The sequence below is a fragment of the Mobula birostris genome, chromosome 17, assembly GCF_030028105.1.
Source record: "Mobula birostris isolate sMobBir1 chromosome 17, sMobBir1.hap1, whole genome shotgun sequence".
Classification (NCBI taxonomy): Eukaryota; Metazoa; Chordata; class Chondrichthyes; order Myliobatiformes; family Myliobatidae; genus Mobula; species Mobula birostris.
Genome location: NC_092386.1, coordinates 55,607,717 through 55,630,276, shown reverse-complemented (window position 1 = coordinate 55,630,276; position 22,560 = coordinate 55,607,717). Strand labels below are relative to the sequence as shown.

The following is a 22,560-nucleotide window of genomic DNA, read 5'->3' as shown; positions in this document are numbered from 1 at the left end:
GCCACCTTATTTTTCCCTATCAAAATCCACCATCTCATGTATCTACTTTGGTATCCATCATTTAGACAGTCATTCTACATGCTTATTAAAGACTTCCTATAGTTTGTTACAACCCAAATCTCTATAAACACAAATAAAACACCCAATGTAGAGACATCAACAAATTTTAAAACTGCAATTTTGAATCCAAAATCCATATGGTTTATATAAATGGTGAACAAATATGTAACTGGAGCTTATTTATACCCATGGAATCTATTTTAACGTTGAGATAATGGCTGATTTGTGATATTAAGTCTTCTTTGCTCATATCCCCTAATAAATTTGATTTAAGATCTATGAAAATCCAATTTAAAAATTAAATTTATCTGGTACAATGTCGGTTGAGGATAGATATTCAAAATCGTGCCTCTCAGAATGTAGGAGTGCTCCACATCCACCAGCCAAAAAGTAATGGTATGATAGTGCAAACTGCTTCCCTTCATTATAAAATTGAAAAAAAAATTAATTCGTTACCCTTCTTAATTACAGACAGTAATTGCAGTCGAATCACTAATCCTTACTCAATACCACCTCAGGACTTTTGCTGGACCATTCATTCTCCTGCTTCAAAACTTGCAATATATTCTGCTACTTGCTTCATGGCTCTATGCTACTTTGACCTGCATCACAACTCTTATGCAATACCATATTATTTGTGAAAATCCAACTGCATTGGCCTTACTTACCCATTTGCCTAACTTCTCAAAGTATTTCAACAAGGTTGGTAACCATGGCCTTCTCTTTAGAATTCCAAGCTGCTGTTTTGTGCTCAGTTTCTAGATGTTTTTCTTTAAAACATATATTACTGTCCTTGTTCATAGAAAACCCACAACTGACTCTAAACTGATTGGGCTCTTGGTTCGCTGGATTTGTTTCTTTCCTTATACACAGAGAATCACACTAGCTGTCTGCTTATTCTCTTTGCTAATGATTTTTTTAATACATATATAACGTTGCTTCTGCTAACTCCCCCCACCTTGTTTTTATACATGCTGTTTCTATGCATCTTGCCTAGGCTTATTTTCCAATTTCCACTGTAAACTACATCCACATTAATTTTTAAATCTGAAGCCAAGTAATTATTTATTATTTTGCCATTTTGTTAGAAACAGCTTGGTATTACCATGTGTAATCGTTAGTGACCACTCCTCATATTTTTCACATTATTTTGTGGCTGTCAATTTTTTGTGTAAAAAAAAATCCGAGATCCTGATCCAATGCTGAATGACATCAGCTTTTTAAATTCCTATTGATTTCATGTTAATTGTCAGGAATTTTCAATGACAATACAGCAGAACAAAGCATTAACTCCAGGCTCAAATGAAATATTTCTTTTACTTTTAAATGCACTGGCTGGGATATCATCATACATTTAACAGTGGATCTTGTGCTGTATTTTGCTATATACAACACAAAAAAAGTAAAACTCAATTGATGAGGAAAACAAATGCTGCAAATCCAAAATAAAAGGAGAATTTTTGAAGAAGATAAATCCATAGGTCCGTCAGAATCAACAAAGGTCAAACTCTTTCAAGAAATACACAGGTCCAATCTATGGCAAGAATTGCACTACTTAAAAAATCTCAGCAAATTTTAAGTTTGCTTGCATTACATACATTATGAGTAAGATTTATGAGTAATACGTTAAGGTAAGATCATTACCTTATGCATCTGATGCATGCTATCCTGCTGGAACTCGCCTGGAGCTTGGGATGGCATTGAATGAGTTACATTTGATGGTCCTGGACTTGGACCCGGACCCATCATACTATGTACAGAGCCTGGTGATGGTCCTGGTCCAGGACTCGGGCCTAGAATTGGTCCAGGAGATGGACCTGGTCCTGGAGATGGTCCGGGATGAGGCATCCCACCAGTGGGATCTGTAGGTGTCGACATCTATGCCAGTGTTGCTTGTTGACTTGAAGAAATTCTACATGGAAATCCAAAAGGTAAACAAAGATGTTCATACATGCAAAGGAACATAAAACTTATAAAACTATTCATAGTTCTTTATGTGCCCAAAGTACTCAACTGAATAACAATTAATACACAACTTCAGATTTTGTCACAAGAAATCTGTTTGTGAAAAATAGGTGGCAAATTGACAAAACCAAGGGCCATTTTACAATAAAACTACGAAATTGTGTTTACAAATGCGATCATTTCCTCTGCATGAATTGCAGAGTATAGAAGACTGCAGTTTTATCTATATTATGCATACCAACATCTGTGCTTTCATGCTAGACTACCCACAATTTCATATTCGGGAAAACAGAAAAATAGTATTGCCAGCAAAAATATGCATAAGACATGAGTGCTGTCATTTTTGAAATGATTTTTTTTTCCTTCGGCAAGCTCTAAAGCAGACCTAGAAATTATCTATTTTATTCCTAATTACTACTACAGCCCCAAGGCTCTTATGATACTTCCAAGGAAAATGCAAAATTGTACATTTGATTAACAAAATTCTACAGAATGAAATAATAAAAATGCTTGCAAAACAGAACCAAAGACTGACATAGATTTTGTTTGCTCATCTACAATATGTAATATTTTCTACAGTAGATATATGGAATGAAAACAACCCCCTCATTACAGTATCCTAGCAATTGCTTGGAGAGGCAATATCATTTTGACAGTTCCGGCTTGCTGTTAAGTTAATACAGTGAAATATCAGCAAAAAAAAAAAAAAAAAATGGAACAAATAAAGAGAATGCAATCTTTTCAACTGAAATCAGCATCTGCCAAATTATTAACAATCCTGAATTTTTGGTTGAATTCTTGGTCTTAGAGTCAAAAAATAATAATGGAGGGAAAAAATTCAAAGGCAAGCCTGCTGGTGATAAAATTTAGCAATACACAGCCTACTTTTGCGTCTATTAAAAAAAACAATATTTGTGAAATGGAGGAACCTTCTTCCAGATACAAATTCATTCATGAAAACACAGGAAATATTAATTTTTACCAACAGTCATAAACAGTAAACAATGTTACAACATGAAGTGAGAAGTTACTTCTCTGCAATTAACTCGTCCTCAAGGATTAGCTACATCGATGGAATACAGAGTATTATTTTTCCCCAGATAGAATGACAAATTGTTTGTCATAAAATGTTCAATTTTACATTTCTATCCTTTAGCTCATCTACCAGTAGGAACAATGGTTATTCTTTCAGAGAAAGCAGATCACATGAAATTAAAGCCAACCTAAATGAACACCACAAAAACAAATTACATGCATCAAGGAGCAGGTAGAACAAACTGTTTTGATCCCTTATCTTCACTCAGTAATTCCACTAGCAAGAAGACTACTTCTTGTAGTGAAATAAATGGATGTGCTAGTTTACTTTTCTGCACAAAATTCTCAACATTATCAAACTGATACCACCAGTGACCAAATCCCACCCCACCCCCCCACCCCCACAACCAATATAGAATGCCAGCTATGCTGATGGGAAATGCCTTGTGCGCAATTGATCAATTTGAGTGGTAATCACTGGTGCACCTCAAATAAGCAACCGTTGTAGCTATTGAAGAATATGCTAAACATGATATCCAGGAATATACAAATCCAAGAAATTTATCAAAACATTTATCGGTTTTACAGTCACAATGGAAGCTCTAAATTTCCAACTTCATCTTCGTTAAAAATTAAACTTTCACAGAAATTTATACTTTCGAAAACCCCGAGTTACAGTTGTAAGTAAAAGTTTGTGAACCCTTTACATTTATCCAGTTTTCTGGATTAATTACTCATAAAATGTGGTCTGATCTTCACTTAAATGACAATAATAGACAAGCACAATCTTCCTAAACTAATAGCACACAAAGAATTGTACTTTCATTTCTTTATTGAACACATTGTTTAATGATTTACAGTCCAGGCTGGAAAACATATGTGAAGCTGTGTATTTAATAACCAGTAGAACCTCCTTCAGCAGCAATAACCTGCAACAAAATCTCCTGTAGCTACTAATCAGACTTGCACAATGGCAAGAAGGAATTTTAGACCATTCCTCCATACAAAACTGTTCCAGTTCATCAATATTTCTGGGATACCTTGCATGAACAGTCCTTGTCAGGTCATGCACAGCATCTCAATTGGGTTAAGGTCTGGACTGACTTGGCTATTCTTAAACAAATTTTCTTCTTTTTAAACCACTCTGTTGTTGATTTACTTTTGTGTTTTAGATTATTATCATTTGCATCATCCAACTTTTATTAAGCTTCAAGTGATGGACTGCTACCTTGACACTCTCCTGTAAAATATTTTTTGAATTCATTGTTCCCTCAATGTTTACAACTGTCCAGTCCCCAAGGCAGCAAAGCAGCCCCAAACCATGATGTTCCTTTCATCATGCCTCACAAATGGGATGAGGTTTTGGTGTTGGTGTGCATTCTGCCAGAAAGTTAAACTTTTTAGAAACATAGAAAAACATATAGCACTATACAGGCCTTTCAGCCCACCAAGCTGTGCCGAACGTGTCCCTTTCTTAGAACTACCTAGGCTTTACTTATAGCCCTCTATTTTTCTAAGCTCCATGTAAACATCCAGGAGTCTCTTAAAAGACCTTATCGTTTCCGCCTCCACCACCGCCGCTGGCAGCCCATTCCACGCACTCACCACACTCTTTGTGTAAAAAAGTTACCTCTGACATCTCCTCTGTACCTACAAACTCCTTACAGGCAGCGGTGGGAATTGAACCCAGGTCACTGATATCGTAAAACATTGTGCTAACCACTATACATTGCCTCATCTGTCCACAGAACATTGTCCCAGAAGTGTGGAGAACATCCAGGTGGTCTTTTGCAAACTTGAGATGTGCACTGGTGTCCTTCTATGAACACCATTCTTGTTAAGTGTTTTCCTTATATTGGACACATGAACAAAGACATTAGCAAGTTCTAGAGATTTCTGCAGGTCTTTTGCTGTTACCCTTTGGATCTTTTTTACCTCCTTCAGCTCGGCACATTGTGCACTTGGTATGATCTTTGTAGGACGCCCAATCCTAGGGAGAGTAGCAACAGTTCTGAATTTCCTCCATTTGTAGACAACCTCTCTTACTGTGGACTGATGAACACTCGTCTTTACAAATGTTTTTGCAGCTTTTTCCAGCTTCATGCATCTCTACAATTCTTTGCCTAAGGTCCTATGAAAGTTGTTTTGATTGAGGCATGATGCACATAAACAGCTCTTTCTTGAGAACAGCAGGCTCTGTCAGTAACCTGAATTGGTCATTTTTATAGGGCAGGGCTCCTCTACAACCCACACCTCCAATGTCATCTCAGTGATTGGATCACCTGACTCCAAATAGCTTTTGTAGAAAGCATTACCCCAGGAGGTTCACGTACTTTTCTGAACCTAGACTGTGATTGTTTCAATAGTGCACTCAATATTGAAGTACAACTGTGTTATTAATTTAGGCAGACTGTGTGTCTATTATTGTGACTTAGATGAAGATCAAACCACATCTTTAATTAATTAATGCAGAAAACCAGGTAATTGCAAAGGGTTCACAAACTTTTTTTTACAACTGTATATTACACCTACCACAATGGTCACAAGAGTATTTTATAACCCTGACATTCAGAAGCAAAGTTCAATGAACAATTTAATAAACAGACAACTACTGCTTGATAAGGGGTTATGAAATTAAAATAGAAAGGCCCTGCTTTAATTATTATTTGTATCTATGCAAATAGAAACAGAAAACTGGTTTAGCATCCATCAGTTCTGGATTGCCAGGCTAGATCAGAAAAGGGTTCAAATCAATGAAATGCTGATTAAGAGGGATGCAACCACAAAACTAAGAACAGAACAAGAGAAAGCAGTAAATGCCACATATATTAAGTATGCTGGTGGCAAGGAACTTTCTAATGAGAGGCTTGGTAATCAGTACTACAACACTATGATCATTAACACAGGAGTTTATTATGCCATTATAATTTCATTTACATAGAATGATAAAAGCCTCAGAAGAAGCATAAAGAGATGCCAAAACAAAAGTAGGTAAAATATAGGGTTTCTCACAGGGTTTGAATAGAATGGATGAAAAGTGAACAAATTCCTGAAAGCATTATCATACAAATAAGGAATGTTAGGGCAAGAGACACACAAGACGTTACAGAATAAATCAAGAGGATAAGCATTTTGGATCTGCGTAACCAGAAGATCAAATCAAATAAAGAATAATAAATAAATAAAATAAAGTAAGCTTGAGAATGAGAGAGGAGAAGTCCTTGAAAGTGAGTCCATATGTTATGGGAATGGGGTGAGTGAAGTTAGACCCTCTGGTTCAAGAGCCTGATGGCTGAGAGGTAATAACTGTTCCTGAACTTGGTGGTGTGGGTCCTGAGGGTCCCGCATCTTCTTTCTGATGGCAGCAGTGAGAAGAAAGCATGGTCTGGGTGTTGAGGGTCCTTGATGATGGATGCCACTTTCCTGCAACAGTGCTCTGTGTAGATGTGCTCAATGCTGGGACAGGCATTACCTCTGATGGACTGGGCTATATCCACTACTTTTTATAGGATTTTCTACTCAATATTACTGGGTGTTTCCATACCAGGACATGATGTAACCAGCCAATAAACTTTCCACCACATATCTACAGAAGTTTGTCAACATTTTAGATGTCATGCTGAATCATCGCAAACTCCTAAGGAAGTAAAGGCGCTGCCGTGCTTTCTACGCAACAGCACTTACAAGCTATGCCCAGGACAGATCCTCTAACATGTAAACAGCATTACTTTAATGTTGCTGACCCTCACTACCTCTCACTGCTGATGAGCGCTGGCTAGTGGACCTTTGGTTACCTCCTCCTGGTCAATAATCAGCTCCTTGGTCTTGCTGCTATTGAGTGCAAGATTGTTGTTGTGGCACCATTCAGTTAGATTTTCAATCTTCCTCTTATGTGCTCACTGATCACCACCTTTGATTTGGCCAACAACAGTGGTGTTATCGGCAAACTTACATATGGCAATGGAGCTGTGCTTAGCCTCACAATCCTAAGTATAAAGCGTATGTTGAGAGGAGGATAGCATTGAATGCTGAGCTGTAGTCAATGAGGAGCATCCTGATGTATGGATCTTCACTGTCCAGATGTTCCAGGATTGAGTGAAGAGCCATTGAAGTGGCATCTGCTGTTGACTTGTGACATTATGCAATTTGGAATGGATCGAAATGGCTTCTCAGACAAGAATTGACATGTTTCATTACCAACCTCTCAAAGCACTTCATGGGAAGTACAGTACTGTTCAAAAGTTAAATATAAATATATATCCCAAGACTTTTGCACAGTACTGTAGCAATTTTATGTATTACACTGTAGTGCTGCTACAAAGAAAAACAAATTTAATTACATATGAATAATAAACCTAATTCAGGTATGGGTCTCTATTGTGTGGACTGACAGTGGGAAGGGAGCGGAGGGTGGGGGGAAAGCATGGTTGGGGAAAAAAAAAAGAGGAAGGGGGAGGCAGCAAGAAGCACCAGAGAGATACCGTATAATGATCAATAAACCAAATTGTTTGGAAACAAATGACCTTGCCTAGTGTCTCAGGGCTGCGTATGTCTGCTCCCACACCACCTCCACTCGACACCTTCTCTGCTGCCTGACCCACACCTCCCATGGTACTTCATCCTTACCATTCCCAACATCCTCTGCTCCTGTCAGATTTACAAACTTGCGCTCCACTCCATGTTGACAAATAAAGTACTGCACAAAAACCTTAAGCTTCCCAGCTCTATATACGTGTCGAAGACTCTTGTACAGTACTGTCAGTGCTACCGGATGATAGTCATTGACGCAGGTCACCACATTCTTCTTAGGCACTGGTATAATTGAAGTCTGCTTAAAGCAGGTGGGTACCTCAGACTGCTGAACCAAGAGGTTAAAGATATCAGTGAACACTCCAGTCAGTTGACCAGCACAGGTCTTCAGTACTCAGCCAGGTATCCTGACTGAGCCGAATGATTTTGTGGGTTCACTCTCCTGAAGGATACACTCCCATTGGCCTCAGAAACTGAAATCAGGGGCTCTGGGAGTTCGTGAAGATCCTTCCATGTTTCGATAGTCAAAGCCAGTACAACAGACATTGAGCTCAGTAGGGTGTGAAACCTTGCTGCCACCTACATTGCCTGCTTCACTTTGCAGGATGTGATAGCCTGTTATAGCTGTCCAGCATCCTTCAGCGATTCAAGTTTGGTCCGGAATTGCCACTTCACAGGTGAGATGGCTTTCTGGAGATCATTACTGAACCTTGTGTATTTAACTTGGTCACAAGACTTGAATGCCACTGACCTGGCCCTCAGCAAATTGCAGAACCCGAGCTGCTGGTTAGGGAAGACTGAATGATTTTGTGGGGACACACTTGTCTATGACCAGCAACACACATCAAAGTTGCTGGTGAACGCAGCAGGCCAGGCAGCATCTCCTAGGAAGAGGTGCAGTCGACGTTTCACTCTTCCTTCAGTTAGTCCTGACGAAGGGTCTCAGCCTGAAACATCCACTGCACCTCTTCCTAGAGATGCTGCCTGGCCTGCTGCGTTCACCAGCAACTTTGATGTGTGTTGCTTGAATTTCCAGCATCTGCAGAATTCTTGTTGTTTGCTTGTCTATGACTATTTTTGTTTATAAAGTCTGTGACAACAATGATGTATTCATTCAGATTCCCTAATGATTCCTTGAACACTGACAGGTCTAACGACTCACAGCAATCCTGTAGCCGCTCTTCAGCCTCCTGCAACCATCTGTGTGCTCATCTTTGAAACTTTGTTCTTTAGCGTCTGCCTGAATGCAGGTAGGACAGCTAAGTGACCTAGGCATGGAATGACAGACATTCCTAAGTGTAGTGGTCAAGTGTGTAGGGATCCCTGGTGCTGCAGATATGATAACTGGACAGATTTCTTCAAACAAGCCTGATTGAAGTTTCTGACAATGATTTGAGAGGGGTTGGGGTAGGCTGTTTGTTTGCCAATCATGGTACTCAATACATCAAGCGCTTATACATCTGCCTTTGGCGGTATGAGAACTCTCTTAGTAGGTAGAACAGTCAGCACAATCATCAGCTGTTCCAGTCTGGGAAACAAGAGTACGACAAGACTGCTGTGTCTGAGCACCAAGAGTTTATCATGAAACAGACCCCCCACCTTTCCCTTCTCCAAATCAGCAGTCCAGTCCATCTGGTGTATCGAGAAGCCCTCGTGCCTTACCAATGTAACTGGCATGCCCAAAGTGATCCATCTCTGACACAGCCACTCATTTCCCTCAGAAACAGCAATCTTATTTATTTAGTGATACAGCCCTTCTGGCTCCTCTAGCCACTCTGCCCCAGCAACCCCAATTAACCCAAACATAATCACAGGACAATTTACAATGACCGATTAACCTACCCAGTACGTCTTGGGACTGCATGAGGAAATTGGAGCACCTGGGAAAACCCATACATTCCATGCGGAATACATACAGGAACTCCTTGCAGAACAGCACCAGAATTGAACTCTATGCTCCAGGACAGCTTGAGCTGTAACAGCATCACGCTAAATGCAACGCTACCATGCTGCCCTTGTTAACCAGCAACTGTACATTTGCTAACAAGATGCTGGGAAGTTTCATTCCCCAGTGTTTCAGACTAGCTTGGAGTCCTGCCCTTCTCCCTCTTTTGGCCACAGCAATGTAGCTTCAAGCTTAAAGGCGCTGTACCTGCATGCCTGGGAGTCAAGTCCGCCAAGTCCTTCAGCAGATCATGAAATCGCTAGTTCATTAAGATGGTTCAAAGATATGTTAAAGGGAACATAAAGGTCCTGACGAAGGGTCTCGGCCTGAAACGTCGACTGCACCTCTTCCTACAGATGCTGCTTGGCCTGCTGCGTTCACCAGCAACTTTGATGTGTTTTGCTTGAATTTCCAGCATCTGCAGAATTCCTGTTGTTTACTTAAAGGGAAATTACAGACTACAGATTGCATTGAGAGTAATTCAGAAGTATACACAGAAGTTTTGGAAGCAGCCCATTAACACATCACTGTGGTTCACCAGTACCATCTTGAACAAAAGATGATTCAACTAAAATATCAAGTAATTTAATAAAACTGGTAAATGAAGAGTTAGAAGAAAACTGCAGTTGGGTGTCATTGGTGTGCAAATGAAAGCTAGTATTTGGATTATAAACTGGATAAAGGATAGACTACAGTGCTCAAACAGTGGACAGGTGCATTCCTACAAGTACAACTGCTATAGATATTAGAACTACGACCAAAACACACGAGCAGAACTTGATAAAGACAGCCCCAGAGAGATGAGCAATGAACAAAAGGAATTTGTAGTCCTGTGTGGAAAAAGTGGAGTTAGTAGCAGTAAGAGGCCAGGTTTCACAGATCTACATCTTCCATCACTACTGCTTCAGTTATTAAAACAAAGTGATTAATGAAGACGACATAGCATTTTTGTCACTACCTAGTAAACATGTTTCCAGTATTGTTTGGTTAGGAGTGTTGGAAAAAGGATGGGCAAAGGTATTATACAGTTAGACAAAAGACGGAATTAGAGTTCCAGTTTGTCAAAAGAAAAAGGTCCCGTAATAGCTGTGTGACAAGAAACTAAGTTAACGTTTCAGGTTAATGAACTTCTATGGGTACTGATAAAAGTTAGATAACTCAAAGAGTATAAAGAAAAAGAACAATGCTGAAACTGTGAGATAAGGACTTTGCAGACCCTTTGAAATCTGGAATAGAATACTCAAAATATTCAGCAGGTGAAGTGTTGTCTAGAGAAAAAGAACTTGTTAAAGGTAACAGACTGAAGATCTTTCACCAAAACTGGCCAATTTTGATAACAATTGCATATGGCCAAATTGCAAGTCCTGACATCTGTACACTGTGCAAGTCGAAGAAATGCTGATCCACAAGCTTAGTTTGGGCTTCATCAGAATAAACAAGAAGCCAAAGTGCTCAGTACAGCATGAAGAATTAAAATGACAGGAACCAGGAAGCTTAGAATCACCCAAAGACTGAACAAAACAGGTTTCTCTAAAGCAGTCACCTAATCTTCATTTAGTTCTCTCAATATTGTATCACCAAATGCAGTATGCTAAAATTGTAAAAGGCAAATTGAACTACACACACAAAATGCTGGAGGAACTTAGCAAGCCAGGCAGCATCTATGTAGGGAAATTTACAGTTGACATTTCATCAGGTCTGGAAAGGAACATAGCAGAAACAAGAAAAAAAATCTGCAGATGCTGGAAAACACACACACACACACATAGAAGAACTCAGCAGGCCAGGCAGCAACTACTGAAAAAGAGTTCAGTCGATGTTTCAAGCCAAGACCCTTCATCAGGATGGAACATGCCAGAAGCCCGAATTAAAACAAAGTAGGTGCGGGGGGGGGGGGGGGGGGGAGCACAAACTGCTGGAAATAGGAAATTCCTGGTAAGAAGAAGCTGAACAAAAGGGAACGATGAGAGAAGTAAGCTGATAGATAGAAGAGGTAAAGGACAGGAGGAGGAATCCGATTGGAGAGGAAGTACACTTATGGAATAAAAAAGGAAGGAGATGGGGAACTAGAGGGAGGTAAATTGAAATGTTGTTTCAGCTGGAAAGCATGTTTGGTGCCCCAGAAGGTTAACGATGCAAGAGGCAAAAGGGTAGGTGTTGAATCTTTAAAACACTTCTACTAACACTTCTGATAAAAAGTTATTAACAGTTTCTCTCTCTACAGATGCTAGATGACTAGCTGCATTTCCTTGGATTTTCTGATATCCAGCATCTTTTATTTTGCTTTCCGAATGTGATTTTTAAGCCAAAAATGTACCTATGTTTTGGATTGACAAGTTTCCAAAGTAATTATTTTCCACTCAGAAGTTTTCAGTTTACAAACTTATTTAAGTACCCACATTGCCAACAGGGATATTTTTCCCTTTTCAATTTGAAATTAGGCATCAGATGTCAAGTTATTACTGAAATTTCTAAAGCTTTGAACAAAACTTCACACATGGTCTCTAACATTGCTTTTAAACTTGACTTTCCTCATACAGCATTTCATTACTTGCAACCTAGACTTTAAAACAAAATTGCCACAGCTTACCACTTTAATTATCCTCCAAAACAGTAAAGTTTTTCTACCAATTTACATAGTTCAGTTGATTTGCAACTATGCTCAAAAGGATAGCTAAGGCACACAGTATTTCCTTTCATTAAATTCTCCAGATGGAAAGTTGTACCGGAACTTTAAAAGCTATGGTTATTTAACCACAACTAGAGACAACATCCAGTACTGGTCAACACAGCAGAAGAATAGCCCAACAATGGATGGGGAGGAGATTTCAGGAGTATGTTCCCAAGATTGCAGCATTTTAATTATGATGAAAACCTGTGTCTGAGCTGGGGATCGAACAAAGGCCAAGGGACGATTTAATCAAATGCTAAGTGTTGCAACATACAAAATTAGGAATCAACAGCTTGCATGCTTAAATAGTAGTTCTCTTCTGTTACATACAATATGGCCAAATTGTCTGTTTATTCATACGTTCAAAGAAATCCTGGGACAGACTTAACCTTTCTGTTATTACTTCAATTGAACTGCTAAAAATATGGGAAAGTACAAACAGATCACCAGGCAGTAAGTAAAATAAAAAGTACATGAGGCAGTAGAGATACATAGTCACATAACACAGAAAGAGGCCCTTTTACTCACTGTCCAACTCAATCATCAAAAATGCAGTTACACCAATCATACTTTATTCCCTTTATTTCTCACTAATTTCCCCAGCTCTGGCAACTCACCTACACGATTTAACTACTGACGATTACGACTGGAATTTGGAAAGAAACACATGCAGTCAACAGAATAAGCAAACTCCACACAGACAGCACCAGAAGTCAAGATGGTGGAGTTATGAGAAATCAGCTGCACTACTGACAGCCCAGATAGTGCAACAGTTTCTATAATTCCTGAATAAACACAGCAGATACTTTTGTTTAAACTACTAATGCTGTACATTAGAGTTAAAAAAAATTAAGCATATTTGTAGCCTGCCAGTTAGTACTAAAAATCACTGAAATATTCTATACTCAATTTCAACGAACAAATTGGTTATTTTAATGACATGATTCTGTATGCATCCTATGCACAAGTAATAACAACTAAAAATAAAACTTACTGCAAGTACCAGTAAGAGCTGTGATATTTAAATTTTATTGGTAGATCAGCCTCAACACCAGTAATAAAAAAAAAGCAGGCTATAATATCCGATAGTTTTTTTGGTGCTCAAAACAGGTTCTGCTTCTAACAAATCTAGCAGTTTTAAAATCAACATTACACCATTATTTCCAAAATCTTGAGTTTCAGGCATGAAATTTAGGATGCTCAACGTTATTTGTACATGCTAACCGCAACTTACAGACCTTTGTTTTCAAGTGTCATCCTCAAGTATTTACTCAAATTTAATCAGAACACAAGAACCTTGCATTAGCATGGAATCTAATGAGAATTAGGATCACAACTTAATATTTAGTCCTCTCTCCCCCCCAAAAAAGATTTGAGAGTAAAGAATTTATCAAGACAAAGTAAGCAGACTCCAGAATGATTTAACAGAAGGGTTACTTCATCTGTATTTCCTTCTGATCCATCAACTTTAACAAAATCTTCAGCAGCACAACACGTTTGCTACAAAAAAAACTCAAATGATTTATGATCAACGCTACTGAAAAAAGAAATTTAAGCTGACATTTTTATTGCATAAAACAGCAGAAATCAATATAACACATTTTTGAAATCCAGTTTTTAGATTTTACTTCCAATATGTTATTAGCATATGTTCGCGTAAAAAGGAGCCACACTATACATAGCTTAAAATGGAAATAAAAATGCAAGGCTAAGTTACACGACACAATTCCTTCAGCTGTTCTATCACCACATTGCATCAGTCCATTTCGCAGCCTAATAGGTATTACATTACGCACTGCTACATTTTCCTCAAAACTTTTGCATTGACTTTTTCCTTAGACTGTCTTTTTTTAGACGTAGAGCGGTTAGGTCATCGGTCACTACCTAAATTATGCTTGCTGGCGACATCTTTTGTATCAGGTTTAAAAGCTTATTTTTAGAATGAAAGTCAAAGTGCTTTTCCTTCTGCTGTACTTGAAAAGCACACACTTGAACCGAAGCGGGTAATCTTCAAAGAGAGAGGAAAAGCAAACCTGAAGCAATCCTCACGGCTTGGCCTCGGGGAGTTCGGTGCATGTTTAACATAACTTCACCCCGTTTTGCTTCAAGCTCTAGGCTCGAGGAGAAATTGATCAGCACAGTCAGGCCTCGAGCAACAAAAAGGCGACGGAATGGCGGAGGCCGGATAACACCGAGCTGGAAGCGGCGACCCGCGCTACTTGGGCCTCAGCAGGCCGCAAACCCGGATCTAACCCACGGCTGGGCCGCGGAGTCTTTCTGCGGCTTGTTAGGCCTTTTTAAAAAAAAACCTCCCCCGAGAATGAAAATACTCGAGAGCAGGCGCCAGCGCCGCGCAGCTAAAATACCAAATCAAATCCCCGGGCTCGGGCCGATGTGCCCTGCGTGGGAGGCGGCTCCACAAACCTGCGACATTAATCAGACAGGGTCCGGGCGAAGCGAGGCGCCTGGAGCCGGACCGCGGGCGGGCGGGCGAGCGAGACGCCGTCGGGGAAGCAGGCGGCGCGGCGCGGCGCGAAGCCAAGCCCAGGCGCGAGGTGAAGCCTCCACCCGCCCCGTGCCCGGGCGGTTCGAGCCGGCTCCCCGGCGGCCTCGCGCTCATTCCTCCCCCCCAACCTCCCGGAGACCCCGCCGTTTCGAAAGCAGGTCCGAGTCGCCAGAGGTAAGAACTCCCCCATCTTCACAAGCGTTCAACACCTCTCCGTCCTCCACTCCACTCCATAAAGTACATAAAGATTCGAACTGCAACAGTTCCAGCTTAAACATGCACTTAAAAATAAACTACGGCTAGCATGGAAATCTTACCCTTCAATCTCGCATTCATTCATTCACTGACTCACTCCAGGGCATCGGAATTTGTGAAAACAGTTGGGGGCGCTTTTACTTATATATTTATTATTTTATATATTGTAACCTTTTTTGAGGAGTTTTTTAATTGAGTGGCCAAGAGGTGATCTCATTGGTGAAGTGACAGCCATCAACTTCCCTTTTCCTGCAATCCTCTTCCTTCTTTTATTTCGCTATGTTCGCTGGCTCAACAACAACTCGCTTGGCAGGAAATCCCGCCTCTACGCTGCAAATTCATTGGGTACTGTACTCACAACGCCCGTAATTTCAGCAAGCAATACAAACCAAGCGTTTGTGCAGAAAATAAGTTTTATATTTAAAAATAAACATGCCAAAATATCAATGTTCTGTTCCCTCCCTTTTAACTGCATTTTCTTCTTGCACCCATTTTTCATGCCTATTTTTATTTCTATCTCCGAAAGAATAACGAATTAAATAGATTTATCAGTAGGTCACATGGTGGTTATGTGCTCTATAGTTATGTGCATTGAGGATTAAGGGATGTTTGCAGACATGGAGGGAAGCTGTCCTAATCAGCGGAGAAACACTGTGAATGAACCTTCTCCGTTATGTCAAAACATGAGTTGAAGCTACTCTATGTTCAACCTGGGGTGCTGATCTTCCAGAATTGGTCTGGATTCAGTGGTAATCTCCAGAACGCTGACGAACTATTACAGAGAGCATTCACAGAAGCTCTGAAAAACGTTCTTTGGGTTTATTTTTGGGAATGCTTTAATTTATTGGCTATAAAATAATATATATGTTTTGCTGTGTAGCAAAGCTTTCTGGAAGAGTAACAGATGTTATAGAATGAAGATGCATAGAAGCAATTGGTAGAACTCAGCCATAACTTAATTAAATGATGAAGCAGTTTCAAGTGGCTGAATAGCCTAAACCTGTCACAACAATCTTCCTAGAAAAAAGTGTTCATGAATTTTCTATTCATTTCAATACTGGATGGGAAGATATCCAGTTACAATGATAAATCTATCAATCAATCAAGGACAGGAGTAACATATATGAAATTGGAATAAACTGCAGGAATTCATTCAACTAAAAATGACAATTATGAAATTGGTTAATGATCCAATTTTCACAATATTCTTCAAGATTAGTAGGATATTTATGCAAATTTTAAAGAGTAGTCATATATAGAAATAAATCCACGATAATTCAAGGGTGGTGGAAGCAAATTCAATAGCTTTCAAAGGAAGATTGAATCTTTAGTAAGAAGAGAAACAACATGGCCATGGGTCAAATAGACAGCGCGGTTGGAGACCAGCGTGGGCTGAACAGCTCTCTAATTAATGAGTAGTATAAAGAATAGACAATGAAATGCTCTGGTGTGAAGCATGTAACAACAATTTACATATGTTGGATTCTAGCGTTTTAATCCAAGGTTCTTTCAGAAGTCAATAAACAGCTACAAAACTTGTTGCTTCATGATCGTTTTATTAAAACTTGGTAGAAAGGGAAGTTGAACAGAACAGTGATAGAGGTCCACTACATAGAAACATAGAAAATTGGTGCAGGAATAGGCCATTCGGCCCTTTGAGCCTGCACCGCAATTCAGTATGATCATGGCTGATCATCCAACTCAGAACCCTGTACCAGCCTTCCCTCCATACCCCCTGATCCCTTTAGCCACAAGGGCCATATCTAACTCCCTCTTAAATATAGCCAATGAACTGGCCTCAACTGTTTCCTGTGGCAGAGAATTCCACAGATTCACCACTCTCTGTGTGAAGAAGTTTTTCCTAATCTCGGTCCTAAAAGGCTTCCTCTTTATCCTCAAACTGTGACCCCTCGTTCTGGACTTCCCCAACATCCGGAGCAATCTTCCTGCATCTAGCCTGTCCAATCCCTTTAGGATTTTATATGTTTCAATAAGATCCCCCCTCAATCTTCTAAATCCTAACGAGTATAAGCCTAGTCAATCCAGTCTTTCATCATATGAAAGTCCTGCCATCCCAGGAATCAATCCGGTGCACCTTCTTTGTACTCCCTCTATGGCAAGGATGTCTTTCCTCAGATTAGGGGACCAAAACTGCACACAATACTCCAGGTGTGGTCTCACCAAGGCCTTGTACAACTGCAGTAGTACCTCCCTGCTCCTGTACTCGAATCCTCTTGCTATGAATGCCAGCATACCATTCGCCTTTTTCACCGCCTGCTGTACTTGCATGCCCACTTTCAATGACTGGTGTATAATGACACCCAGGTCTCGTTGCACCTCCCCTTTTCCTAATCGGCCACCATTCAGATAATAATCTGTTTTCCTGTTTTTGCCACCAAAGTGGATAACCTCACATTTATCCACATTAAATTGCATCTACCATGAATTTGCCCACTCACCTAACCTATCCAAGTCATCCTGCATCTTCTTAGCATCCTCCTCACAGCTAACACTGCCGCCCAGCTTCGTGTCATCCGCAAACTTGGAGATGCTGCATTTAATTCCCTCGTCTAAATCATTAATATATATTGTAAACAACTGGGGTCTTAGCACTGAGCCTTGCGGTACCCCACTTGTCACTGCCTGCCATTCTGAAAAGGTCCCGTTTGTTTCCACTCTTTGCTTCCTGTCTGCCAACCAATTCTCTATCCACATCAAAACCACACTAATCTCCCATGTGGGACCTTGTCAAAAGCCTTCTGAAAATCCAAATATATCACATCCACTGGTTCTCCCCTATCCACTCTACTAGTTACATCCTCAAAAAATTCTATGAGATTCGTCAGACATGATTTTCCTTTCACAAATCCATGCTGACTTTGTCCGATGATTTCACCGCTTTCCAAATGTGCTGTTATCACATCTTTGATAACTGACTCTAGCATTTTCCCCACCACCGATGTCAGGCTAACCGGTCTATAATTCCTCGGATTCTCTCTCCCTCCTTTTTTAAAAAGTGGGTTTACATTAGCCACCCTCCAACCCCCAGGAACTAGTCCAGAATCTAAAGAGTTTTGAAAAATTATCACTAATGCATCCACTATTTCTTGGGCTACTTCCTTAAGCACTCTGGGATGCAGACCATCTGGCCCTGGGGACCTATCTGCCTTTAATCCCTTCAATTTACCTAACACCACTTCCCTACTAACATGTATTTCCCTCAGTTCCTCCATCTCACTGGACCCTCTGTACTATTTCCGAAAGATTATTTATGTCCTCCTTAGTGAAGACAGAACCAAAGTAGTTATTCAATTGTTCTGCCATGTCCTTGCTCCCCATAATCAATTCACCTGTTTCTGTCTGTAGGGGACCTACATTTGTCTTAACCAATCTTTTTCTTTTCACATATCTATAAAAGCTTTTACAGTCAGTTTTTATGTTCCCTGCCAGTTTTCTCTCATAATCTTTTTTCCCTTTCCTAATTAAGCCCTTTGTCCTCCTCTGCTGGACTCTGAATTTCTCCCAGTCCTCAGGTGAGCCACTTTTTCTGGCTAATTTGTATGTTTCTTCTTTGGAATTGATACTATCCCTAATTTCCCTTGTCAGCCATGGGTGCACTACCTTCCCTGATTTATTCTTTTGCCAAACTGGGATGAACAATTGTTGTAGTTCATCCATGCGATCTTTAAATGCTTGCCATTGCATATCCACTGTCAACCCTTTAAGTGTCATTTGCCAGTCTATCTTAGCTAATTCACATCTCATACCTTCAAAGTTACCCTTCTTTAAGTTCAGAACCTTTGTTTCTGAATCAACTATGTCACTCTCCATCTTAATGAAGAATTCCACCATATTATCATCACTCTTACCCAAGGGGCCTCTCATGACAAGTTTGCTAATTAACCCTTCCTCATTGCTTAATACCCAGCTAGAATAGCCTACTCTCTAGTTGGTTCTTCGACATGTTGGTTCAAAAAACCATCCTGCATGCATTCCAAGAAATCCTCTTCCTCAGCACCCTTACCAATTTGGTTCACCCAATCTATATGTAGATTGAAGTCGCCCATTATAACTGCTGTTCCCTTATTGCACACATTTCTAATTTCCTGTTTAATACCATCCCCAACCTCACTACTACTGTTAGGTGGCCTGTACACAACTCCCACAAGCATTTTCTGCCCCTTAATGTTATGCAGCTCTACCCATATCGATTCCACATCCTCCTGGCTAATATCCTTCCTTTCTATTGCGTTAATCTCCTCTCTAACCAGCAATGCTACCCCACCTCCTTTTCTTTCATGTCTATCTCTCCTGAATATTGAATATCCCTGAATGTTGAGCTCCCATCCTTGGTCACCCTGGAGCCACGTCTCTGTGATCCCAACTATATCATATTCATTAATAACAATCTGCACTTTTAATTCATCCACCTTGTTACGAATGCTCCTTGCATTGACACACAAAGCCTTCAGGCTCGCTTTTACAACACTCTTAGCCCTTATACAATTATGTTGAAAAATGGCCCTTTTTGATTTTTGCCCTGAATTTGCCGGCCTGCCACTTTTACTCTTCACTTTACCACTTTTTGCTTCTACCCTCATTTTACACCCCTCTGTCTCTCTGCACTTGTTCCCATCCCCCTGTTGTGAACTAACCTCCTCTGTCCTAGTCTCTTTAATTTGATTCCCACCCCCCAACCATTCTAGTTTAAAGTCACCTCAGTAGCTCTCGCAAATCTCCCCGCCAGGATATTGGTCTCCCTAGGATTCAAGTGTAACCCGTCCTTTTTGTACAGGTCACACCTGCACCAAAAGAGGTCCCAATGATCCAAAAACTTTTATCCCTGCCCCCTGCTCCAATCCCTCAGCCATGCATTTATCCTCCACCTCATTGCATTCCTACTCTCACTGTTACGTGGCACAGGCAGTAATCCCGAGATTACTACCTTTGCGTCCTTTTTCTCAACTCCCTTCCTAACTCCCTATATTCTCCTTTCAGGACCTCTTCCCTTTTCCTACCTATGTCATTGGTACCTATATGTACCATGACCTCTGGCTCCTCACCCTCCCACTTCAGGATATCTTGGACGCGATCAGAAATATCCCGGACCCTGGTACCAGGGAGGCAACCTACCATCTGGGTCTCTGGACTGCGTCCACAGAATCGCCTATCTGACCCCCTTACTATCGAGTCCCCTATTACAACTGCCCTCCTCTTCCTTTCCCTACCCTCCTGAGCTACAGGGCCGAACTGTGCTGGAGGCATGGCCACTGTCGCTTCCCCCAGGTAAGCTGTCCCCCCCCACAGTACCCAAACAGGAGTACCTATTGTCAAGGGGCACAGCCACCGGGGTACTCTCTATTACCTGACTCTTCCCCTTCCCCCTCTTAACCGTGACCCACTTGTCTGCCTCCTGTGGCCCTGGTGTGACCACCTGCCTGTTACTCCTCTCTATCAACTTCTCACTATCCCTGACCAGATGAAGGTCATCGAGCTGCAGCTCCAGTTCCCTACTAGTTGAAGAAAGAGACAAAGAAACAAAAATGGAGCCAAGCACAGAACAGCTATTGTATACCACAGAGGAAAGGAAAAACTACGTTCAGATTTATAGATAAGAATTATGTAATGTATGGATCTATTTTTTTAGAACAATCTCCCTCCCCTTAGCACTACGTATTGATCTGTGATCTGCGCACGCGCTGTCGTCTGTATACGTATTGTTCTCTCTTGCTCTCACTGCAATGTGAGTACACCAGTTAAAGCCATTTCCTGTGTGCTTAAAGCCGTCTTCAGTGGCGACAAATACGAACTTGAATGCCAGAAAATATCACAAACTGCACCGACAGTTACGGGACGAAACAGCAAGAGCTAAGCAGCACAAGAAAGCAGAAGGACCCATGAATAACAGTGAAAGACGCTCTGAATTTAAAGAGAAAATGACATGGCAATGGCTTCAGTCGAGAATGTTGATGAATTTGGTAGCACTAATGAAGGCCAGGAGTCGTATATCGAAAGGGTAGAACTGTATTGTAACGTGAACAACATGGAAGAGCAAATGAATGCCCTTACACTTCTTAGCTTAATGGGCACAAGGACGTAAACTCTTATGCAACCTAGCATCCCCTGAAAAGCCAGCAAGCAAGATGTTGGACGAAACTGTTACAAGTTTACGGAATCACTTGAGCCCTAAACTACTATTAATAGCTGAGAGACTTAGATTTGGGTACAAGAGGAACTAGTCAAAAGATAAAAGCCTTTCTGAATACATTGCAGAACTGTGCAAACTTTCCAGTGTGACTTTAGAGGTGGACTCTCTGATGCATTAAGGGACAGGCTTGTATGTGGCATGCATAGTCAAAGCAGTCAAACAAGGCTACTAGCAGAAAAAGACCTAACCTTAGAATGGGTATTGACCATTGCAATATCATTAGAGAATACAACAAAGGATGCAGCAGAACTACAGAAAAAGAGACTCGAATGGGACATACACAAAATGTCCTGGAATGGTGCAAAAAAAATAAAAGCTTTATCGATGTGGCATATCCTCCGATCGTGCAAGTAACTGTTGGTTCAAAGAAAAAGTCTGCAGAAAGTTTCACAGACTAGGTCACATACAGTGAGTGAGCAAAGCAGACAAAAAGCTCAACCAAGTGAAAAGTTTCAAACACAAAACTAAGCAAATGCATAAAGTTACCAAATGTAGAGCAGAATCAGACAACATAGAGTCTGACAAAGGTGAACTGTCATGCCTGGAACTGTACAGTGTTACTGAAGCAGATCACAGGATCACCTGGATCACAATAGATGTGTCTGGTGTAAAACTGAAAATGGAGATGGATACAGGGTCAGCTTTGTCTATAATTCCACAAGCTGACTACATCAGGCTCTTTTCTAAGATACCATTAGAGAAGACCTCAGTGATGTTAAAGACCTACACAGGCAAAGAAGTGTCTCTTAAAGACAAACTGAAAGTAAATGTGATGTACCGAGGCCAAACACAACAATTAGACCATTATGTATTGAAAAGTGGAGGGCTAGCGCTTTTCAGACATGAATGGTTGAGAAAAATCCGGCTAAACTGGCACTCAATCAAAGCTCTCAATTTGGCATCAACAGGCAACTGCAGCCTAAATAGTGGCACTAACCACAGACTGTCACAGCTGCCTCATGCTAATAAGAAAGTGTTTGAGAAGGGTATTGGTAAACTCAAAGGCATGAAGGCCAGAAGCGAACTGGATGAAACAGCAACAGCAAGATTTCATAAAGCACATCTGATGCTTATGCACTATGTCCTAAAGTGGATGCGGAACTGCAGAGCTTGGAGTTGTTTGGAATTCTCTCCAAGGTTGAGTGGAGAGATTGGACCGGAGATCAAGAAAAGGAAGGCTGGAACCGTTTGCATATGTGGGGATTTCAAGGTGAGCATCAACCCGGTGCTGCGTACTGTGCAGTATCCCCTGCCATGAACAGAAGACATTTGCATCTTTGGCAGGCGGGGAGAGGTTTTCAAAGATTGACTTGTCACAAGCCTATCTGCAAATAGAGATTGAGGAGTCAAGCAGGAATTTCCTCACAATCAACACTCACAAGGGA

General features: G+C 40.7%; 1 protein-coding gene across 4 annotated transcripts in view; it reads right to left on the bottom strand.

The window, feature by feature from the left end:
• The window catches only part of smarca2 (SWI/SNF related BAF chromatin remodeling complex subunit ATPase 2), a 128,007-nt gene extending 112,771 nt beyond the window's left edge, over positions 1–15,236 (bottom strand). For 2 of the 4 annotated variants that reach the window (XM_072281744.1, XM_072281747.1), the window contains exons 1-2: positions 15,030–15,236; positions 1,705–1,972 (exon numbers count right to left, since the gene is read on the bottom strand). In XM_072281744.1, the coding sequence (XP_072137845.1) occupies positions 1,705–1,938 (234 nt within the window). In that variant the 5' untranslated portion in view covers positions 1,939–1,972; positions 15,030–15,236. Of the gene's footprint in view, positions 1–1,704; positions 1,973–14,239; positions 14,602–14,630; positions 14,778–15,029 lie in introns of those variants that run through there. The other 2 variants (XM_072281746.1, XM_072281745.1) reach the window with 2 other exon arrangements.
• Between the last annotated feature and the right edge of the window lie 7,324 nt (positions 15,237–22,560).